Source organism: Brachyhypopomus gauderio, chromosome 18 (assembly GCF_052324685.1).
Source record: "Brachyhypopomus gauderio isolate BG-103 chromosome 18, BGAUD_0.2, whole genome shotgun sequence".
NCBI lineage: Eukaryota > Metazoa > Chordata > Actinopteri > Gymnotiformes > Hypopomidae > Brachyhypopomus > Brachyhypopomus gauderio.
The window spans coordinates 11,376,796-11,394,892 of NC_135228.1; the positions used below are offsets into that span (position 1 = coordinate 11,376,796).

Here is an 18,097-nt window from a genome sequence, read left to right on the forward strand (position 1 = left end):
CAATGGCATCCGTCCACTGCACTGTCAACAAACTTGAGTGACCACGAGCAGTGACAGGATGACAGCACCAGCACCCCAGTCTACCATAAAACCCTTCGTCTATGAACCCCTGGATCTGTACCTTTATCTAAGGGGGATATTAATTATCAAACGCTAGACTAAATAAGTGGGTTTTCAACCTAGATTTAAAGATTGTGACTGTGTCAGAGTCCCGGACACATTTAGGAAGATTATTCCAAAGCTGGGGGGCCTTATAAGAAAAGGCTCTTCCCCCTGCTGTTACCTTGTTAATTTGTGGAACTAATAACAGACCAGCACCCTGTGATCTTAGTTGACGTGGGGGTTCATAGTAGGAAATAAGTTCCTGGAGGTATTCAGGAGCAAGCCCGTGTAGTGCTTTATATGCTAATAATAGAATTTTAAAATCAATACGAAATTTAACTGGGAGCCAATGCAGGGCTGATAGGACTGGTCTAATATGCTGAAATTTTCTAGTTCTGGTCAGAACTCTAGCTGCGGCATTTTGAACTACTTGAAGTTTATTTAGATTCCTATTTGAACATCCTGACAGTAGTGAATTGCAGTAGTCTAGTCTAGAGCTAACAAAGGCGTGCACCAATTTTTCTGCATCATCCTGTGATAATGCATTTCTTAATTTGGCAATGTTGCGGAGATGTAGAAAAGCTATCCTAGTAGTATTATCTATATATTTATCAAATGATAGGTCAGAGTCGAGTATGACGCCTAGGTTTTTGGCTACTGTGCCAGGTGTAATGGGATAGTCTGCAAGATTAAGCATTAAATTTGGAATTTTCTGTCTTGCGGCCTTAGGGCCCACAAGGAGAACTTCTGTTTTGTCCTCATTTAATTGTAGGAAGTTTAGAGACATCCAGCACTTAATATCTCTTACACAGGCCTCAATTTTTCCTAAACTGAGTTTGTCATCGGGTTTGGCTGATATGTAAAGTTGAGTGTCATCCGCATAGCAGTGAAAATTGACACCATGTTTGTTTATAACTGTGCCCAATGGTAGCATATATAATGTAAATAATAGTGGTCCTAAGATGGAGCCTTGCGGGACCCCATATTTAACCATTGTACGTTAACTCCACACACTCAACTCCACACTCCTGGTGTGGTGTATCCTGAAGCTGGATGGTGATAAATGTTATAAACTACAAAACTACAAAGTGAAGTTCTGTAGCAGTTTTACACCATAGCAGCATACAGCTTTAAGGCCACTGCTGGTTCCACACCAGAGGCAATGCAATTTAATACAGGCCTCTTTTATATTTACCGTTGCAAATGTCCCAAATTGCCCAAAACATACTAATAAACATACCATCTAAAACACAAAACAAATAAAAAAGATTGACCTAGCACACACATTCATGTCTTGTATACCTTTATTTGTTTTAAACCTAAAGGATACACAATCAAAAATACCCAAGGCTGTGCTACATATCAACTAACAACGGCACGAGTTCAAAACCTTTTTCTGACAACAGATATAAAAACGGTAACGGCGCAGGTCTGTGACTAAACTATAAAGCAGAAAATTGAGCTTTGGCAAAGAGTTCTGCCATAATCATCCCAGCGTCCAAGGTGGTTCTGGTTCCTGGATCATCCTTCACAGGTTGAACATAGATTGCTGCCTAAAGCATAATGCAATGCACAGAAGGCCGCTGGTCATCCAATGAAAAACATTTTACAAGGTGTCTTATGGCCATACACACAATGAGTTGATTTCTGCTCATGGGCTATTTACATTTCGGCTCAAAGGAGGAACCATAACATACATTTACCATGTACTCGCCAGTCTATGGTAATATATTTAGGTTAGTATTATCATTAATATATCCCACATAAAAATGAGTTTTACAGGTATCTTGACATAAAATCACAGAAACTGTGTGTATCGAAAAAAAACTGACGAAGTTTCCCTTATTTGCATCATGCCTTTCACAATGGATCAAACGGTCACCTAACTACAAGGGTTGGTTACAGAACTGTTGTTTGAGATGAGTCAGTGACACTCACAGACAGCGCGGGAAAAAACATTTTGGACAAGTCATGCCTTTGTACAAACAACTGTCTGATATTAAATACAAAAGAAACAGGAAATGTACAATAAAAAATAAATAGTCATAAATAAATAGTCATACGCGTGAAGAACTAGAGAAAGCTGGGGAGGAGAGAAAGAGAACAGCGGGGTACTCGTGGAAAGGGGGCGGGTCCGGCGACGCCCATTCGGTGAGCGGTAGCGCCTTCATTGGCTGTCGGTGTTGGGGGGCTTGGTGTCGTGCTGGGCGCCGGCAGCCGGGAGCCAGGGTGAGACGGAGCGGGAGGTGGTCTGCTTGGCCATGCTGTAGTGGCTGATGACGGTGTAGAAGCGGCCGCGGGAGTTGCCGTCCTGGGCCGAGTAGTACGCTTCCAGGGAGGCTGGGATGCATCGCTTGTGCTGTCAGGGGTCAGGGGTCGGGGGGGGGGGGGGGGGGGGGTGGAAGCAGGATCACGGCATGTCAGAAGTTAACGGCCCTCCTGGCTCCCTCCATCTTAAGTGTTTTTTTTTTCTCTTTTTGTTTTACCACACCATCAAACTCATCCATAACAACATCATACATCATAGATTACGCTACCATGCGACGGCTACCACTACTGGATTGTGGTCTTGTAAACTGTGAAGTGTTCAGTATCGCATTACCCAGAGGGTTCCTTTGGAGAATCTAATCAGCTGATATGTCTTAAATCACTACAGACATATTACAAAATTGCATTGCTGAGGTGAATTAAATTTTGTGTATTCTTTAATAGTGTGTGCCAAGTTACATGTCCTCATATGATTAAGTGCCTATTAGGTCCGAATCAAGAAGATACCAAGACAGATGTGAAAATGTTGACGCTTTTTGATCATTTCTTTTAAAATTATGTGTTTGATTCGTATAAGCTGATGCTTAAGGGAGTGAAGACTTATTCTCACTTACCTTGTACACAAAGCCATCTGGGCAGGTGTGGTCGTAAGTGAAGGCCTTATACACCACCAAGAACACTATGCAGGCAAGGAAGGCCAAGGCCAGGACGATGAGGATAGTGACCTGGGAACACAGAACATCACATGACCTCAGCCAATTGTGGATGTTTTGGACTGTGTACCTCAAGTCAGATCCTGTTATTGTGTCCTCGTCATAAGTGATACTTCATGCTATATGTTCTTACATGGTCTTGGTTCTCAGGTCTTGGTTTTTCAGTCTTGTCTTACATCATTTGCAATATATCATTTGAAATAAACACTCTCCTGTGTTCTTACTGTGGCAGTTGTGAATAATAATACCAAACAATTCATCTTAACCTGCAAAAAAACAGATTCAGCCTCAGTTCACTGCCAGTTCAGCAAGGAGTCCAGGGAAAATAATAATAGGAGGTCTGACACACACACACACACACACACACACACACACTTTTCTCATTTATTTCCATCACTGTCAGCATCAGACACAGTGCCATCACAAGACATATCCCAGTCTGTCAGAGCACATTTGCTACAACAAAGTGATACAAAGAAGAAATCTACAGGCTCTTCTGAAAGCTGCACCACGGAAGAGACGATTGTGGACCAAAGCCGACTACTTTGTCAAGGGGCATTAGTGCAGTAAAAGGAGGGCAATTTTCCACATTTTAGCTCCACTATCAGAATCTGGGTGTTTCTGAGCACCGGCTAATTATAATTATGCAAATTAGTTGAAAAATAAATGAGAGACAGCCAACTGACCCTCGAATATTTGAACACTTTCATACAATGAAAGGCTGTGGGCCAGCTTTAGTAGTTGCTTTTGTTATTTGTGGCAAGTTAAGCAATGCCTCATTTAACATGCATTAAAACTACTGTGAATTATCCAGGGATGAGTCCTTAATGCATTATGGGGTAAAATGAAGAGAAATGTATTATTATACAACTGAAAAGTATTTGCCAAGTATGCACAACATCATAAATTTAATCCACCTCTTGAGGAACAAACACTATTATAGATCATGCAAGATGTCCATGGTTTGCATAGCTGAACATACGAGTAGCAGTGTAATCAGTAACATAATCGATTCTAACATGAGGAGTTTGAAATGGAAGGCACAGGGGAATCACTCAATATACACTGAAGCCTTTGTGTAATGTTTATTGTTCCAGCAGGCATTAAAGATAATATCCAATTTAATGCTTATTTCATACATCACAAAAAGGGATTATCGTTATCTGGCTAAACTTTCCCTGAAGCTGTTATAAGTATACGGTGGTCTTCTGGGGTTTGGGTGGGATTTTGTGCAGCTGCTACGTTTTTATACACATGATGGTACAGCAGCTTTTGACCATACACATGATGGTACAGCAGCACATTATAAACTGTTTCCATGCAGACGCTGTGTGTTGTGTTGTTGTGCTGGGGACAATGTGTTGGTCAGGGGAACCAATCAAAACCTCCTGTCTGCTCCACGTCTTTATCTGCCAATCTCCATTTAGCGCCAACACCGGGTTAATAAGGAAATTTTTTTTTCTCCATCCATCCATCCTCTTGCTTTGGATCAAACATGGCCATGACCTTGGCTGTGATTGGCCAAGTTTGTTGCGCACTGCTTAGCCGCGCGATTGATGATGACAGGCAGCGTTCACAGTCTCACCGCATTACTGCAGACAGCCCTTGTCATATAACCAAACCTGACAACCTGAAACAACAATATGCTGCCTGTGAATCCCAAACATCTTGCCATAGACCCTGTCGGCTGCCTGGTGTTGACTGTTCACTTTCAACCTGCTGTGTCCCCTGAGGAACGAATCTGAGTGCGTCTCCTCTTCCTGCATTTTCACACTAAATGCTCGCAGACATTTGCTTTCTGAGGAGTTATTCACACTCAGCTTACTTTGTATACGTCAAAAGCCTCTTCAGCAGAAGAAAAGGAGACAGAATGCATTTTTTCTGCCTGACTGACTGCTGGAATTTTCTCTGGGTCAAGGGTAAAGCCAGCGCTAAATGAGGTTATTTCAGTTTAAACATGTTTGTATTTGAGACAGATCAGACACCATCACCATCTGCTTTGCCATTCGTGACTGCTTCCCCGATCCATCACAGCACCATTGATTATCTTGGAATATGGTTTGCTGTTGTTGAGGTTTTTCTTCCTACATATCTGTCTGTTCAATGTTTAATCCACAGGCAGAGAATTATAATCTGCTAAACTGATATATTTCACGGCTTGTTCCTACACCACAGGGATGGTAATGTGACGCAGTCATTCACTGTGGACTACAATAAAAGCAGGTTACAACACACCACAGCGTGCTGTCTTAAAGCTGGAACGGTAGGACAACATGCATGTCACTCCAGTGCTCAGCTGCTCTTGTCTACTGTCTCTAGTACAAAGATGTCAAAAGTATTACTTGGGTAGAGTTCTTCTGTAGAAGTTGAAGTATCGACTCAATCTTTTTACTCAAGTAAAAGTGTAAAAGTAGTGGTTTCAAAACTACTTAAAGTATAAAAGTATGTAAGTAAGTAATGTAAGGGGGGGGATGACATTAAGGACAAAAACGTCACAGGGCCTATAGGGCACTACCCCACCTCCGCCTAAAAACATTTTTCTACAAGCCATAATGACTATAATGTTATCTTAAAATGTTAATGTTAAAAATAGGGATGCACTAGGCTGCTTCACCTGCACATATGCCCATTAAAAAAGGGACGCATTTTAGTAAAATGCTAATTTATTAAAACCATATAGTCACGGTGGTGAGGGAGGGGTAGTGAGGGAGTGGTGTACCACACAAAACATTTATTACCATCATGACAAATACACAGATGACAAGACAATTCAAAAAACTACAATGGACCACTTTTGATATACAGCTGGTTAGCTAGTCTTCCTGGATACCAGCCTCCTCGCAGGTGCTTAGTTGGGACATTGCGCTCGAGTTCTCGAGTCTCTGCCATGAACATCTTCATACTAAGCTACTCATGTGTGCTATCTCATTGCTGGAGTGGGACTTGACATGTATGATGGTTTACACACAAAGCTGTAGGGTGTGTTTAACGATGACAAGCAAGATTGAGAACAAGCCAAAATGAAACAGGAGTAACGAGGCTATTTCTAAAACGTAAGGAGTAGAAAGTACAGATAATTGCATGAAAATGTAATGAGTAGAAGTAAAATGTCAGATGAAAAAGAATTACTTCAGAAAAGTATAGATACCCAAAATTTCTACTTAAGTAAAGTAATGAAGTATTTGTACTTCGTTACTTGACACCTCTGCTCTAGTATGAGCATACACTAATATCCATCATGCATTGGATAAAACACTAATTTTATTTAAATCAAGAAGTCATTGCCACAAATTTCTTTTATCTAAGTTGTGGAAAGTGGACAACATAAAGCTTATTTTAAGAACATTTAAAGTATTTAAAATATTCAGGCAGCCACAATGACGAGTAGGAGATAGAAAGGTGCTTGTTACGATTGCTTGCATTTTGATGGATGTGATTTCTGATCTGAAGCAATAAATCTGAGCCATTAGAGATTATAACATAGATTAAAATGTATGCACTCCTTTCCTGACAGACAAACAAATACAGATGTCTATTGGAAGCAACACAAATTACAGGTTTCTCGTTATCTTTCTCTCCCTTTCCTCGAATCATACACTTTTCATTTAAATCATCTTTATGAACGTTGCCCCACTCAATCCCATCTTCAAACCCATCATTTCTCAGTAATTCACAATGTGATTCAATTCTTGGAAAGGAATCAAACACATTATGTTCAATACGACTGCTCTTATATATCAGATTAACAAAATTATGTTCCAGTATTTCATTTAGTCTTGGTGAAGTTTCTCCCTTACAAGAGTGTACCTCCAAGCCCCTATGAATGTATCACCCTCTCAGTCATCTCCGCCTCCCCAACACAAGCATAGCCAGAGCACTTTCCATATGCTTTTGTGATCCATCCATCACTCTCTCCTCAGGGAGCCCGAACGGCGCTGAGAATCATATCTATCTGTAATAAATAAATAAATCAATGCATCCCTGAGCTGTGGAGAAGAGAGGCATGCTGTTCAAGAAGCCGCCCGTTACAAACCAGGCTGGGCAACAAAAGCTGAAATATCCAGTCGCTTTGCCATCGCTCAGCGAATGCCGCTATAGGAAATGTGCTGTGGCTGCTTTCATCTACCTTGCAGAGCTGAGGAATGAGACAAAACAGAGATACACAGCTCTTGTGTGTAGTGAATGAGACAGCTAGGCAACTGGGGGGGGGGGGGGGGGGGGGGGGGGGGGCTTGGGGGCGTGGCTTAATGCTACCTTGACGCTAGAGAGGACAGTCATGGGTTACAGGCCTCAGAGGACCTTGTTTGGAGTGCAAGCACAAAACTGCAGTGTGCTCTCTGTAGTGTCTGTGGAACATCTGGAGCTATATTAACAAACCTCTCAATGAAGGAAGGGTCTTTTACTGGCCTTCTAAAGACGAGAACGTGTTGGGGAGGATAAAGGTACTCAGAAAACCTGAAAAGATACATGTGCCCTACCTGTATGAGAGCTGAGTTTTAGTTGCCTCATTTCTTGAGAATAAGGTGGAAGATGTTCTTAACAGCAACTTTCGTATATACAACAAATAATATACAAGAGGGAAAACCTGGGCCACCGCCCAGAACAAAAGACACCAGACTGCTGAAGTTTCATTTCTGCTGAACATAAAACAAATAATGGCATGAACAAAAAGTGTCTATCGAGCGATAGTAACTGTGCCATCTTCTTTGTGAATTCAGTTTTAATTACAGTATGCTAACAGGAGCCAATTATCCTGAGAGGCTATGAAGACAGACAATGTACAGAAAATGTATAGGAGAAAACCTAAATAAATAAATAAATCCTTAAAGTTGTTTGTGATGATTCAGAAATCCTGAACATAAACACAGATGGTGTATGGTCGGACATAAACAAGGCTGGCATTGATGTGACAGTGTCTGTTCTGTGGCAGGACTGATTAGGTGCCAAGCACTGTACTGCTCCTCAGCACTGGGCCCTGTTAACAGGGCTCAAAGGATATGCAAATGAGAAGAATTTGCATGGCTAATGAGCCGACTCCGTGACTTGATGTTAAGCTGTTAAGGGTAAAGTGTTGTTCGTGTGAAAATGTTGATCTGTGAAACCCAAGAAAACAGCTTACATCTTCTGGACATCTCATTAAAAACAACTTCCCTTATTTTTGGACACATGAGAAATCAGATTATGGTTTCAGCATTCTTGGACGTTTCTTGGTCTTTACTTCCCGACATAAAATGAAACACATCACGAGGCTAAAAGGCCAGAACTAGTGTGCTACACATTCAGTCTCTCCCAGCAAACCTCACTTTCACAAGCAAGGAGTCTACCATCGTCTGAAAAGCGAGGCTGACCTCAGAACAGACTTGTGGGGAGCGCATGAGGCCTTCACGAAGCTCTTCTCTTCCTCACTGGCAGAAGTTCAACACTGTAGCCTTCTACGAGCACCCCTTTGGTTCGCTGCACTGTACTGCTCCCCTGAGACGCCCGCTAATCCAGCATGTGGTAGAAAACCCCGAGTTCTCCGGGGCAGTCTCCCCGACACAGGCGAGCTGCTGGGCATTCTCACCATTAGCCCTGCTAACGGTGTACACTCCCAGAGAATGTGGGTAGGGACTGTGGGAGCGACCCTGCTGCAGGGAAACTTGCTCTGTTGCTCTAATTGCTCCCTGGGCTCCCGGATCGGGACAAGGCCGTTCAGCGCCGGAGAGACAACAGCAGTGTGGATGTGATAACAGTGAGTCGTTTTTTTTCCCCTCTTTGCTCCCGTCTTCCTCATGCAGCATGGCAAAAAAAGGCAAGGCTTGCCATTTTGTGAGCAAACTTGACCTCGTGTTAGCTGACTAAATTCCGCTGATATTAGATAGCGTGGTCAACTGCGGGCCTATCAAACTTCCAGAGTTATGTGGCTTTGAACAAAGACGGCAGGGTGAGATAGCGTTTCTGGGGAGGCAAATGCCATGGTCAGTGCATTACTGACTAAATCTGGTCACAGCAACGGGAGATAAATTAGCGTTGGAAACGTTTGAAAGCGTGGTCAGTATCACTGTAGTGGTGAGACCAAGTCCACAACAGAATGAAACAGTTTAACCATCTAGAACAATAAAAGAGAACAAAGAGACGCAATTATCATTGGCGTCGCAGGTCTAACCACAAAAGGCAGCTCCGTTTACAGCGTGCCCTTTCTGTGCCAACGAGGGGCTGATATTTCTTTCTTCAAGGCAAGAGGCACAAAAAGGCTGCAGTGGTTCTCCGCTGGCGGGGAGAAGGTGAGATTAATCCGCGTTCGAACAGAGGAGAAGCCATCTGGTCTCATTAATCATCTCCAACACAGTACGCAGAAAACGTCCCGTCCCCCGTGGCAGCTCAAATACGCTGTTCCTATTCAACGTGACAAATAATTCCCGTAAAGTGGTCAAACCTTTGCCACAAATCTAATGATTTCTCCGGGTCATGGTAACGTAATAGCGTAGCTATGTGGCAATATGTAATAGTGCGCTTCATCACTGTGAGGGGTGGCTAATGGTAGCTGATAACAGCACAAAAGAGTCTAGTAATGATTATCACGATAGTTAAAATCACCCTGGGAGCAGCGATAATAGCGTAATCAGTGCGTACTGGTCACCTTCCCCGTCTGGTACATGGGCAGGTGGGTGAAGAGTTATTAGCACCTGGGGGTCAGAGGCTGAGCGACTTTGTTCTATCGAAATACATAATCTAAAAATGCGGATTGCACATATAAATTCACACTTCGTCTTCTGTCTACTGAGGGTAAAACCATTAACTTACCAATAACCGTCTGTAAGTTGCAATGCGACATGATTACCTATTTCACATAAATTTTGTCACATATAACTACACTAGTCCCTCATTTAGGAATAAAATTGCGGTCTCTAAGACATTACTATAAGTTTGTATAGTTCACAGCATTTAAACTCGGTTTATTAAACTCCATTGACAAGTAGATCCAGTCTGCGCACATGTGCCATAATAACAGTCACTGATTAAGATCAATCACTCCTCCAGCAAGAGTCTTCAGCCCCTGGGGTCAGCCATTGACAACATGGCGCTTTCCCACCAAATGAACGATTTGTCAAAACCATTCAATGGGGGGCGTTTGAAGAAGGCGGTACTCGCAACTGACCACTGCTGTGGCGAACCACGGATGAACGGTTGCTTGGAGAGACGGCAAGTGTCTGTATCTGCAGGCGCACCGAAACGATTGACTTCTCTTCTTGGATTGGGCAAGCAGCCGGTCAGACATTACGCGTGGCTAGGGAGAAAGGGTTGACGGGGCAAAACGAAAGTAGATTGTGTCCTCGAGCGGATGAGCACTGTGAGCTGGTTTCAAAGTACCGTCTTCTCCGCCAGTGTCTTTATGTCAACGACGTAAAGTTATAGTGTGCTGAAGAGCCTCTGCGAGGTTAAGACGCTTACTGATTTCTGACTGGCTTACTGATCCTTTTATAGAGGATCACGAAGTGTTTTAGTTATTTTTTATTTATTCATTTTTACTGTTTCTCTCTCTGTCTCTCAGTCTCTCTCTCAGTCTCTCTATCTCTGTCTCTCAGTCTCTCTCTCTCTCTCTCTCTCTCTCCATCATCCAGCACGAGCTGTGTCTTACGATTTCTTGTTCAGTTGCTAATGGTATTAGTACAGATTCATGTAGATATAGATTCATGGCACAATGTGAATTATAACTGAAATCTGATTTAGACCTTAAGATACTTTACAAAGGCTTTAACAGGTATGTGAAGGAAAGTCACCTCAGGGTATTTTACCACTGAGAGGACCTTATGATTATGAGCAAAGCCTACAGTAAATCATTGCTAATGCGACTGCCAAAAACAGGCCGGCACAGGATTGTGGGAGCAGCGGTAATGCAGCCTACAGTACACAGAGGACACACAGGCTGTAAAACTGTATCCACTCTGTCCTGGTGACCTCACTAAGCCTGACTGCAGGTTGCTAGTGACTTTAACACCATTTGATTGGCTCAGGCGCTGCTCCCAAAGCACACCACAATGCCAAGAGCTTTTTTTGTTCATCCCCCCCCCCCCTACCTCTATTGTTCCCTCTCTCTCTCTCTCCCCTTCTCTCTCTCACTCCTTTCTCTTTTCTCTCCACTATGTCTCTCTCTCCCTCTTCCTCTATTGTTCTTTTTCTATCTCTACCTTCCTCTCTCTTTCTCCTTCTACTCCTCCATTGTTTTTTTCTCCATGGCAGATAAAATGGTAGACAGGGGTCTAGGCTGTGTGTTAGGAGCACAGCGCTCCCCTCCTGAGCTGCTCCACGTCCCACCCACATTCTCTGCTTCATTCTCATTCTGTAGGCCTCTCTGGGAGATTGCCATACTGGCTCAGTTCTCAGTTCTCTCTCTCCCTCTCCCTCTCCCTCTCCCTCTCCCTCTCCCTCTCCCTCTCCCTCTCCCTCTCCCTCTCCCTCTCTCTCTCTCTCTCTCTCTCTCTCTCTCTCTCTCTCTCTCTCTCTCTCTGGATTGGTCCATTCGAGCTGTGAATTGTCGAGCTATGTATCGGGATTAACCAGTTATTTATTCCGCAGTGCACACGAGAATGTGTGGTGTTGTTTGTGTGGGTGCATATGTGTGGAAAAGGTGACACGTGTTTTGAAACTGTCATTTAGCTACATGCATTATTTTCAAGATGGATTGTTAACTGATTTATGTTAGTACAGCACAGTAGAGAAGGTAAACACACTATAGATGTGTCTGCACACATGTGCATCATCTTTTACTTGAAGATTTTCATTTATGAAGTAAATATTACATAAGGGTTTGTAAATATTTAAACAGAACCTGTAGAGCAGTACACTTTAGGTATCTCCATTTAACATAAATGCCATGTCTATTCTCAAGGTCCAGTTAAACACCACACTGTGAATAAGGTCACTGATCTTAAATCTCGCTGATCTTTAATTACATTGGCCACAGCCATACATATCACTGCCAATAGGAGGCGTCGGTTCAAAAGAAGTATGTCCGTCTTAGTGCATGTAAAGCAGAGCCCTGTGCTATTATGTCTTGCCAAGGCTATCCGAGCCGGTTCAGATCAGATATTAGTTAATCACGGTAAAGAGTGGGCGGTGTTGAATGGTGTAGCAGTGTCATTTAGCAAACTGTTCAAATCATACGGCGGCTTCCACGACCGTGTCTCCCACAAGCAACACCTCCCCGTTTTTTGGGGTTTTTGTGGCCAACAAATGCTCTCACACAAAGTGTTATCTCTCCCTCCTTAATTAAGCAGTCTTAATTCCCCACCTATTTTAACATGATATGTTAATACGTTCCGCTCGGCTACATTAGATACCTAGAGACTTTTACTGTTATTTGTTTTGAACGTTTAATGAAGGGGAACGTTCCACCTTCCACTGGTGAGTAACAGTGGGGAATAAGACCCACCCCCCTGTGGGAGGCAGCTGACAACAGTGCCGAGCGATTAGCTGGTTCCTCCGGTACTGCGGTTGTTCTGGTGGATATCCCTGATAAGAGTTTTTCTAGACAGTTCTAGGGCTGATGTTCAACCACAGCCTGACTCAATCAGCGCAACACTAAGGGAAAAAGAAAAAAAAAAAAAAAACAAGACAAGAACTCATTTGGAACCTCCCCCGGTGTGAGTGCTGAGATCCACTGAGAATACGGCAGAGATTTTCAAGGTCATAACGCCTTTGCTTGCTTGCAGTGGCAGCCTGGGCTGGGCTGGGTGGGGTGGGGGTTCGTGTGGATGTGGGAGCTGTTCAAGCTCTACGTCGGCCAGCCTCGTTACACGTTGCGGACACAAACCCCCTCAGACTGTGAGCTGCGCATTTGTGCTGAATTTATAATTCGTCCTTTTCTACCATCAGCTCTTCCAGTGACCTTCACTGCCATGTTGAAACTTCCCACTGAAGTCCTCTGCTCATAAACTCTGAATTAATTAAACTCAAAAAATCGATGCTGCAAACATCTCTCTGGCAAGTACACCGGACAGTCCCACCCCAAGACATCTTTATATATCTCTAGCCAGAACGTTTGAAAGATCAAAGACAGGTTGGAAAGATACTATGTAAACTCCATGAAATATGGAGAACAAGACTAAAGCAGTATATTTTAACTTAATAGTCATACATGAGAACCCCATCAAGAACATTAACATCATTTACATTTCAGTTTCCACAGACGAAATCAATCACTGAAGATATCAGTAGCATGAGCTACATTTACAGAATCCCTCCATGATGATAATCTCTAAATTCTTGAATTTAGAATTTAGAAGCCTGAAGAGTTCCGCTACCATGACAACAGCCACCTAGGCTCCAAAGTGTTTTTAGAAAACCCACATTGGTCTCCATATTCAGTCCAACAGTGGTTTCACCTCATCTGATGGACAATTCTGCGCTTCCCCAGCAACCGTTACCGCTGCTCGTCGTGTTTGTGGCAGAAGAGGCGATCCATACCTTCAGTCTCTCCGACGCGCTGTCGGTGAAGCTGATGGTAAACTCCTCCACCTTGGGCAGCTTGGCCTTGTTCTTCTGCTCCGCCTGGTATTCGGACCGCGTCTTCACCACCACCTGTGCAAGGAGCGGGTCAATGTGTCACGCTAACATGCACAAAGGTCACAGAAATGAAATGGACAAACAAAAGGTGACCCCCCCCCCTCCCCCACCTCAGGTGAGCACTGTTTAGAGAGTTGGGTATCTACGCCATTGGGTGGGCTGGAGTTCTGGTCAATTTTATTGACCAGCTCTTTCAACAAATGCAGACCTGTTTATCTGACCACAAGGGTCACTGAATTGAGGTAGAACCACTCATCAGTTCATTTATTTTCAAAGGATCTATTGAGATCTGGATGAAGGTATGACCTCGACCGAAGGCTCCCCCCCCTAACATGTTTGGGTCGAAGCACCTTAGAACCATCCCTTTGGTTGAGCCCATGGGATACAATGACTCATCAAACCCTGCACATGAGTCCTCCACTCAGACATCCCACATTCAACTCTACATTCAAACCTTCAGCTCATTTGAGAATCTCGCATCTCTGCCACATCAGAACCCAAGTGCCTGATAATCAGCGGACGGATCGTACCTCCGCAGGACCACAGCTCCCCACAGACCTCCAGCCTCAGCACTTAACATCCGAGCAGCCTTGATTTCATCTAATGTCCCAGACACTGCAGGATGAGTCTCAGGCTCTTGCCACGAGTTCTGCGATTACTGCTTGTCCAGCCCCATTCCAATTACTTTGACATTTCATTTTCCTCCAGCTTTACCATCTTATCTGCCTTCATTTCTCCTGCCTGTGCTACTGGGCCGTTTAAGGCTGTCCTGTTATCGTTAGCTCAGCACCCCTGATTCCCCTGCAGCACACAGCCCAAGCCTTTAGGCAGGAGTGTGTGGTGTCATTTTCTTGATACGGGTTCGAGCTTTGAGTGACAGCTGCTATTAGATGTTACCGGTGGATTGGCTGGCCACAGTTCCTCAGCTGTGTTCGCAGCACTGGCGATCAGATCAAAACATGATTAGGAGATGACTCTGAATAGGAATGAGACGATGACAAATTATGCGGTTGTGATTCGGAAATGGTTTGCAGCTGATGAATTTGGTCATGTTGAGATGATTCTGAGTTTTAAACTGAGCTTTTAAACAGATTATGAGGTTTTGGATGATGAAAAACCAAGTACAACAGGGTGTACGTATGTACAAAAAGTCATTTTAAAGAGTTGAAAAAATACCTTTAAATAAGCCTATCTGTATTTGTCAGACCTTTAGAGTCTTATCCCTAAGAATATTTTTGAGTGTGTTCGTAGCAACTGCCATGGCAACCTTTACATCATTTAATATCATGAGTCATGGCCATCTGATTATGAAGTACAAGTCACTTCAGTCAAATTGGTTTTCTACATGACTAATGATTATTATGGGAATCCAATGTGTTCTTCCTCCATAAAAGGTCCAGATTGAATTATTTTGTGGTTCTGTGCTGGTTCTCTGACTAAGCATGATTTTAGTAAACAGTGGTCTACAGTACCAGACATTATTCAGCTTCCTCCCAGTCACACACTGCTGGGTTAGAGAACACTGTATCATATCATTACAGATTCTTTTTAGATTATTCGCAGGTGTTTCCAATAAGCCTAATTGTACACTCTATGTTCCATAACGGCGGGTGTGCTACAGTGGGCTTGGGAAACAAGACGCTGGTCAGTGGATGTTTGGGAAATCTTGTTACCTTGGCGATTAATGTCTGATTATATTTAGCCTAAATTGCCTTTAGTCACACGTATAAAACCAGTCATGACTCTAATGCTAAGTACTTCCATTATATTAACTGCAGGCTGTCTGTTTGTTCTCACAAATGAAATGTTAGCACTTAGTGATGCTTCTACATACCAAAAATTGAAGAGTTCCCTTTCACTCTAGACATTCATCTTTGTAGAAGCTTATAACCATACCTGATGATGCATACAAACAAATATAGTGGCCTTATTGGCCATCAGAAGACCTTACTTGCCAGTACAATTCAGAGCTCCAAGTCTACCAATGCTAATGAGACAGCCTACAGAGTGGATTCAGGATCAATGTAAATTTTGAATCCGTCAGTAGTGCCTAACGGGAATTTTCTGGGTATTGCCGCCATTGATAATTGTGTGCTGCTCAAATCCAGGTCAAACACCCATTTCACTATTCAGTGTCACTTGCTCTACAAAAACATGGTGGGAAATGTTTTAGTCTTACTGCATTTAGCATTTTGTCAAAACAGCCATTCAGATTCAGGCAGGCCAGAAAAATGATCCTACACACAGGGATAAATAGCTCGGACGGCAAGTCCTTCTCTCATTCTTATTCTGAGTACTGCTACGCAGCTTTTAGAATAGAGAGCAGAGTGTCTCAGCGGCACACGGAGACGTGTTAATAATCCAACACCTTCTCCATCCTGAGCTGGCACCAAACCGAGGCTGCATAAGACATCCGTGATAAAATGGCTTTCCTTCTTTGTCATGCAGGCCAGTAAAACATCAGGCTCCCAGAGGACCGTGACTGTCCCGTGAGAATTGGTGGACAGGAGAGGGGGTGGGAGTTTGGCGCCTGGTTTGGGGCAGGAGGGGGGGGGGGGTGGTGGTGGAGGGTGGGGGGGCTGTACTGTCTGTGGTGTCCAATAAGACAACACAATGCTCTATTATGACTGCACATGCCTGGGGGGGAGTAACTGCCACTTCAGTTAGCAGGTGCACGCCGTGATTCCGCCTCCCTCTGCAGAATCCCTAATGAGGACCGAAGCGTCACTTGGCCAAAATGCATCACACGCTGTTTCTATGTGTTTAGCTCTCTGTTTTTAAACCCCAACACTGCCAGCTGACCTGGGTGGCTTCTTTAGTGAGCAGGAGAGTGTGGATGCCTGAACACTCAACAAACGGTAAAAGTCAACAAATATTAGTGTAGATGAAAAAAATCCAGCATGCTACAACGTCAATAGCTGCTACACCGAAAAATGTCTTAGTGTTTAGCAGCATTTTATATTTTTCAGATCATGCAAACAACAGATTTACACTACCCAAAGAACATAGCCAAGCTGTGACAACATAGGGTTAACCTAATAATATTTTTCATAAAGACTGACTTTAATTTCAGTATCTGATACTGGGAGATATGAGGCAAATAGGGCAAATGATGTTAATCTGACCTAACGTATGTCTGGTGACATTTTATGTAAGGTGTTGACAAACGACCAGACCAGAGATGCATCTTACCTTGTCTGGCGCTTGGTACTGAAGATTACTGACATCCAAGGGCGTGATGAGAGGAACGTTTTGAAATCCATCCTCAACACTCACTGGTTTAGCCCCTTTGTCTTGTAGATTACTCCCAAGTTTAACCATCTTAGCTGAATTATCTCACTTCTTAGCAGCCTGCAGGATTAGATATAATATTTTGGAGAAATTACAGGCCATATCACTGTTACTTACTATATTTTAAGACAGTAGCTCTCTCTCTCTCTCTCTCTCTCTCTCTCTCTCTCTCTCTCTCTCTATATATATATATATATATATATATATATATATATATATATATATATATATATATATATATATATATATATTCAATCAAACGGATGCATCTCTAATTTAACTTAACACAACCTCAAACGTCAGCCAAAGAAATTCGCATAAACTAAATACCATACCTCGTGCAGACAAGCCTTGTCTTTATTTACAAACTACGAAATAAAACGGCACCCATGCGCTGTCTTGTCTATTTGTACCGTTAACTGCGTTTCCTTCGGATCGTTCAGACAGAGAAACAAGAGGAACAGACGAAATAAAAACATCCGCACCCATTTACGCCTGGCTACCGGACACAACTGCCCTCACAGCCTAACGGAGCGCCCGTAAACAAAATATATATATGTACTTACCTAAACAACTCTCTGCTGTGGCTCTTTTTTCTGGTTTTCTACAAAATTTAGTCGGAAAAAACGGAGACTAACGGGCGTCGAGGCGGAGAGAAAGGGGGAGTGCGCGTTGCTGAGGCACGGAGGTAGACTGCGCTCCGGGAAAGATGCAGGATGTGGCGGCCGCCGTCCAGCCGCTCAGCGCTCCAATCCGAACACTGCCTCTTAACCTGGCGTGCACTGTGGCGACGCCGCTAGGGGGATCTCACGGAAACTAAACATTTGTTTTATTCTGCCCTGCAAATATGAAGCCCAGGACTCTATTAGAGAGACTAGTTCGCCATCTAGCGGATGACTGTGGAAAGTGCAGATAATCACTTCCAGTTATCAGCCTTTTATAACTATGGCTCTTAGCTTTGGAAATCACTGTCTAATTGACTTGAGGGCTCTTAACGATCCAGAGTATTTAAGAGGATGGTTAAGACTCTAATGTCATTCTTCTTTAGATTCGTCTTTAATAAACCTTAGACTCATTTTATAATATTACATTTTATAATATCTTTGTTCATTTTTTCTTTATCTATCTGTAATTTTATTCAGTTTCTTATTATCCCTGTTGTACCCTGCTGTGAATCA

At 43.2% G+C, this 18,097-nt stretch overlaps 1 protein-coding gene across 1 annotated transcript; it reads right to left on the reverse strand.

The window, feature by feature from the left end:
* Positions 1 to 1,388: 1,388 nt before the first annotated feature.
* On the reverse strand, positions 1,389 to 17,719 carry nsg2 (neuronal vesicle trafficking associated 2). Its single transcript, XM_076980188.1, has 5 exons — positions 17,486 to 17,719; positions 16,821 to 16,979; positions 13,530 to 13,643; positions 2,985 to 3,095; positions 1,389 to 2,461 (listed from the first exon to the last, which is right to left on the reverse strand). The coding sequence occupies exons 2-5, from the start codon at positions 16,947 to 16,949 to the stop codon at positions 2,270 to 2,272; spliced, it is 546 nt and encodes a 181-aa protein (XP_076836303.1). The 5' UTR covers positions 16,950 to 16,979; positions 17,486 to 17,719; the 3' UTR covers positions 1,389 to 2,269.
* Positions 17,720 to 18,097: the final 378 nt, after the last annotated feature.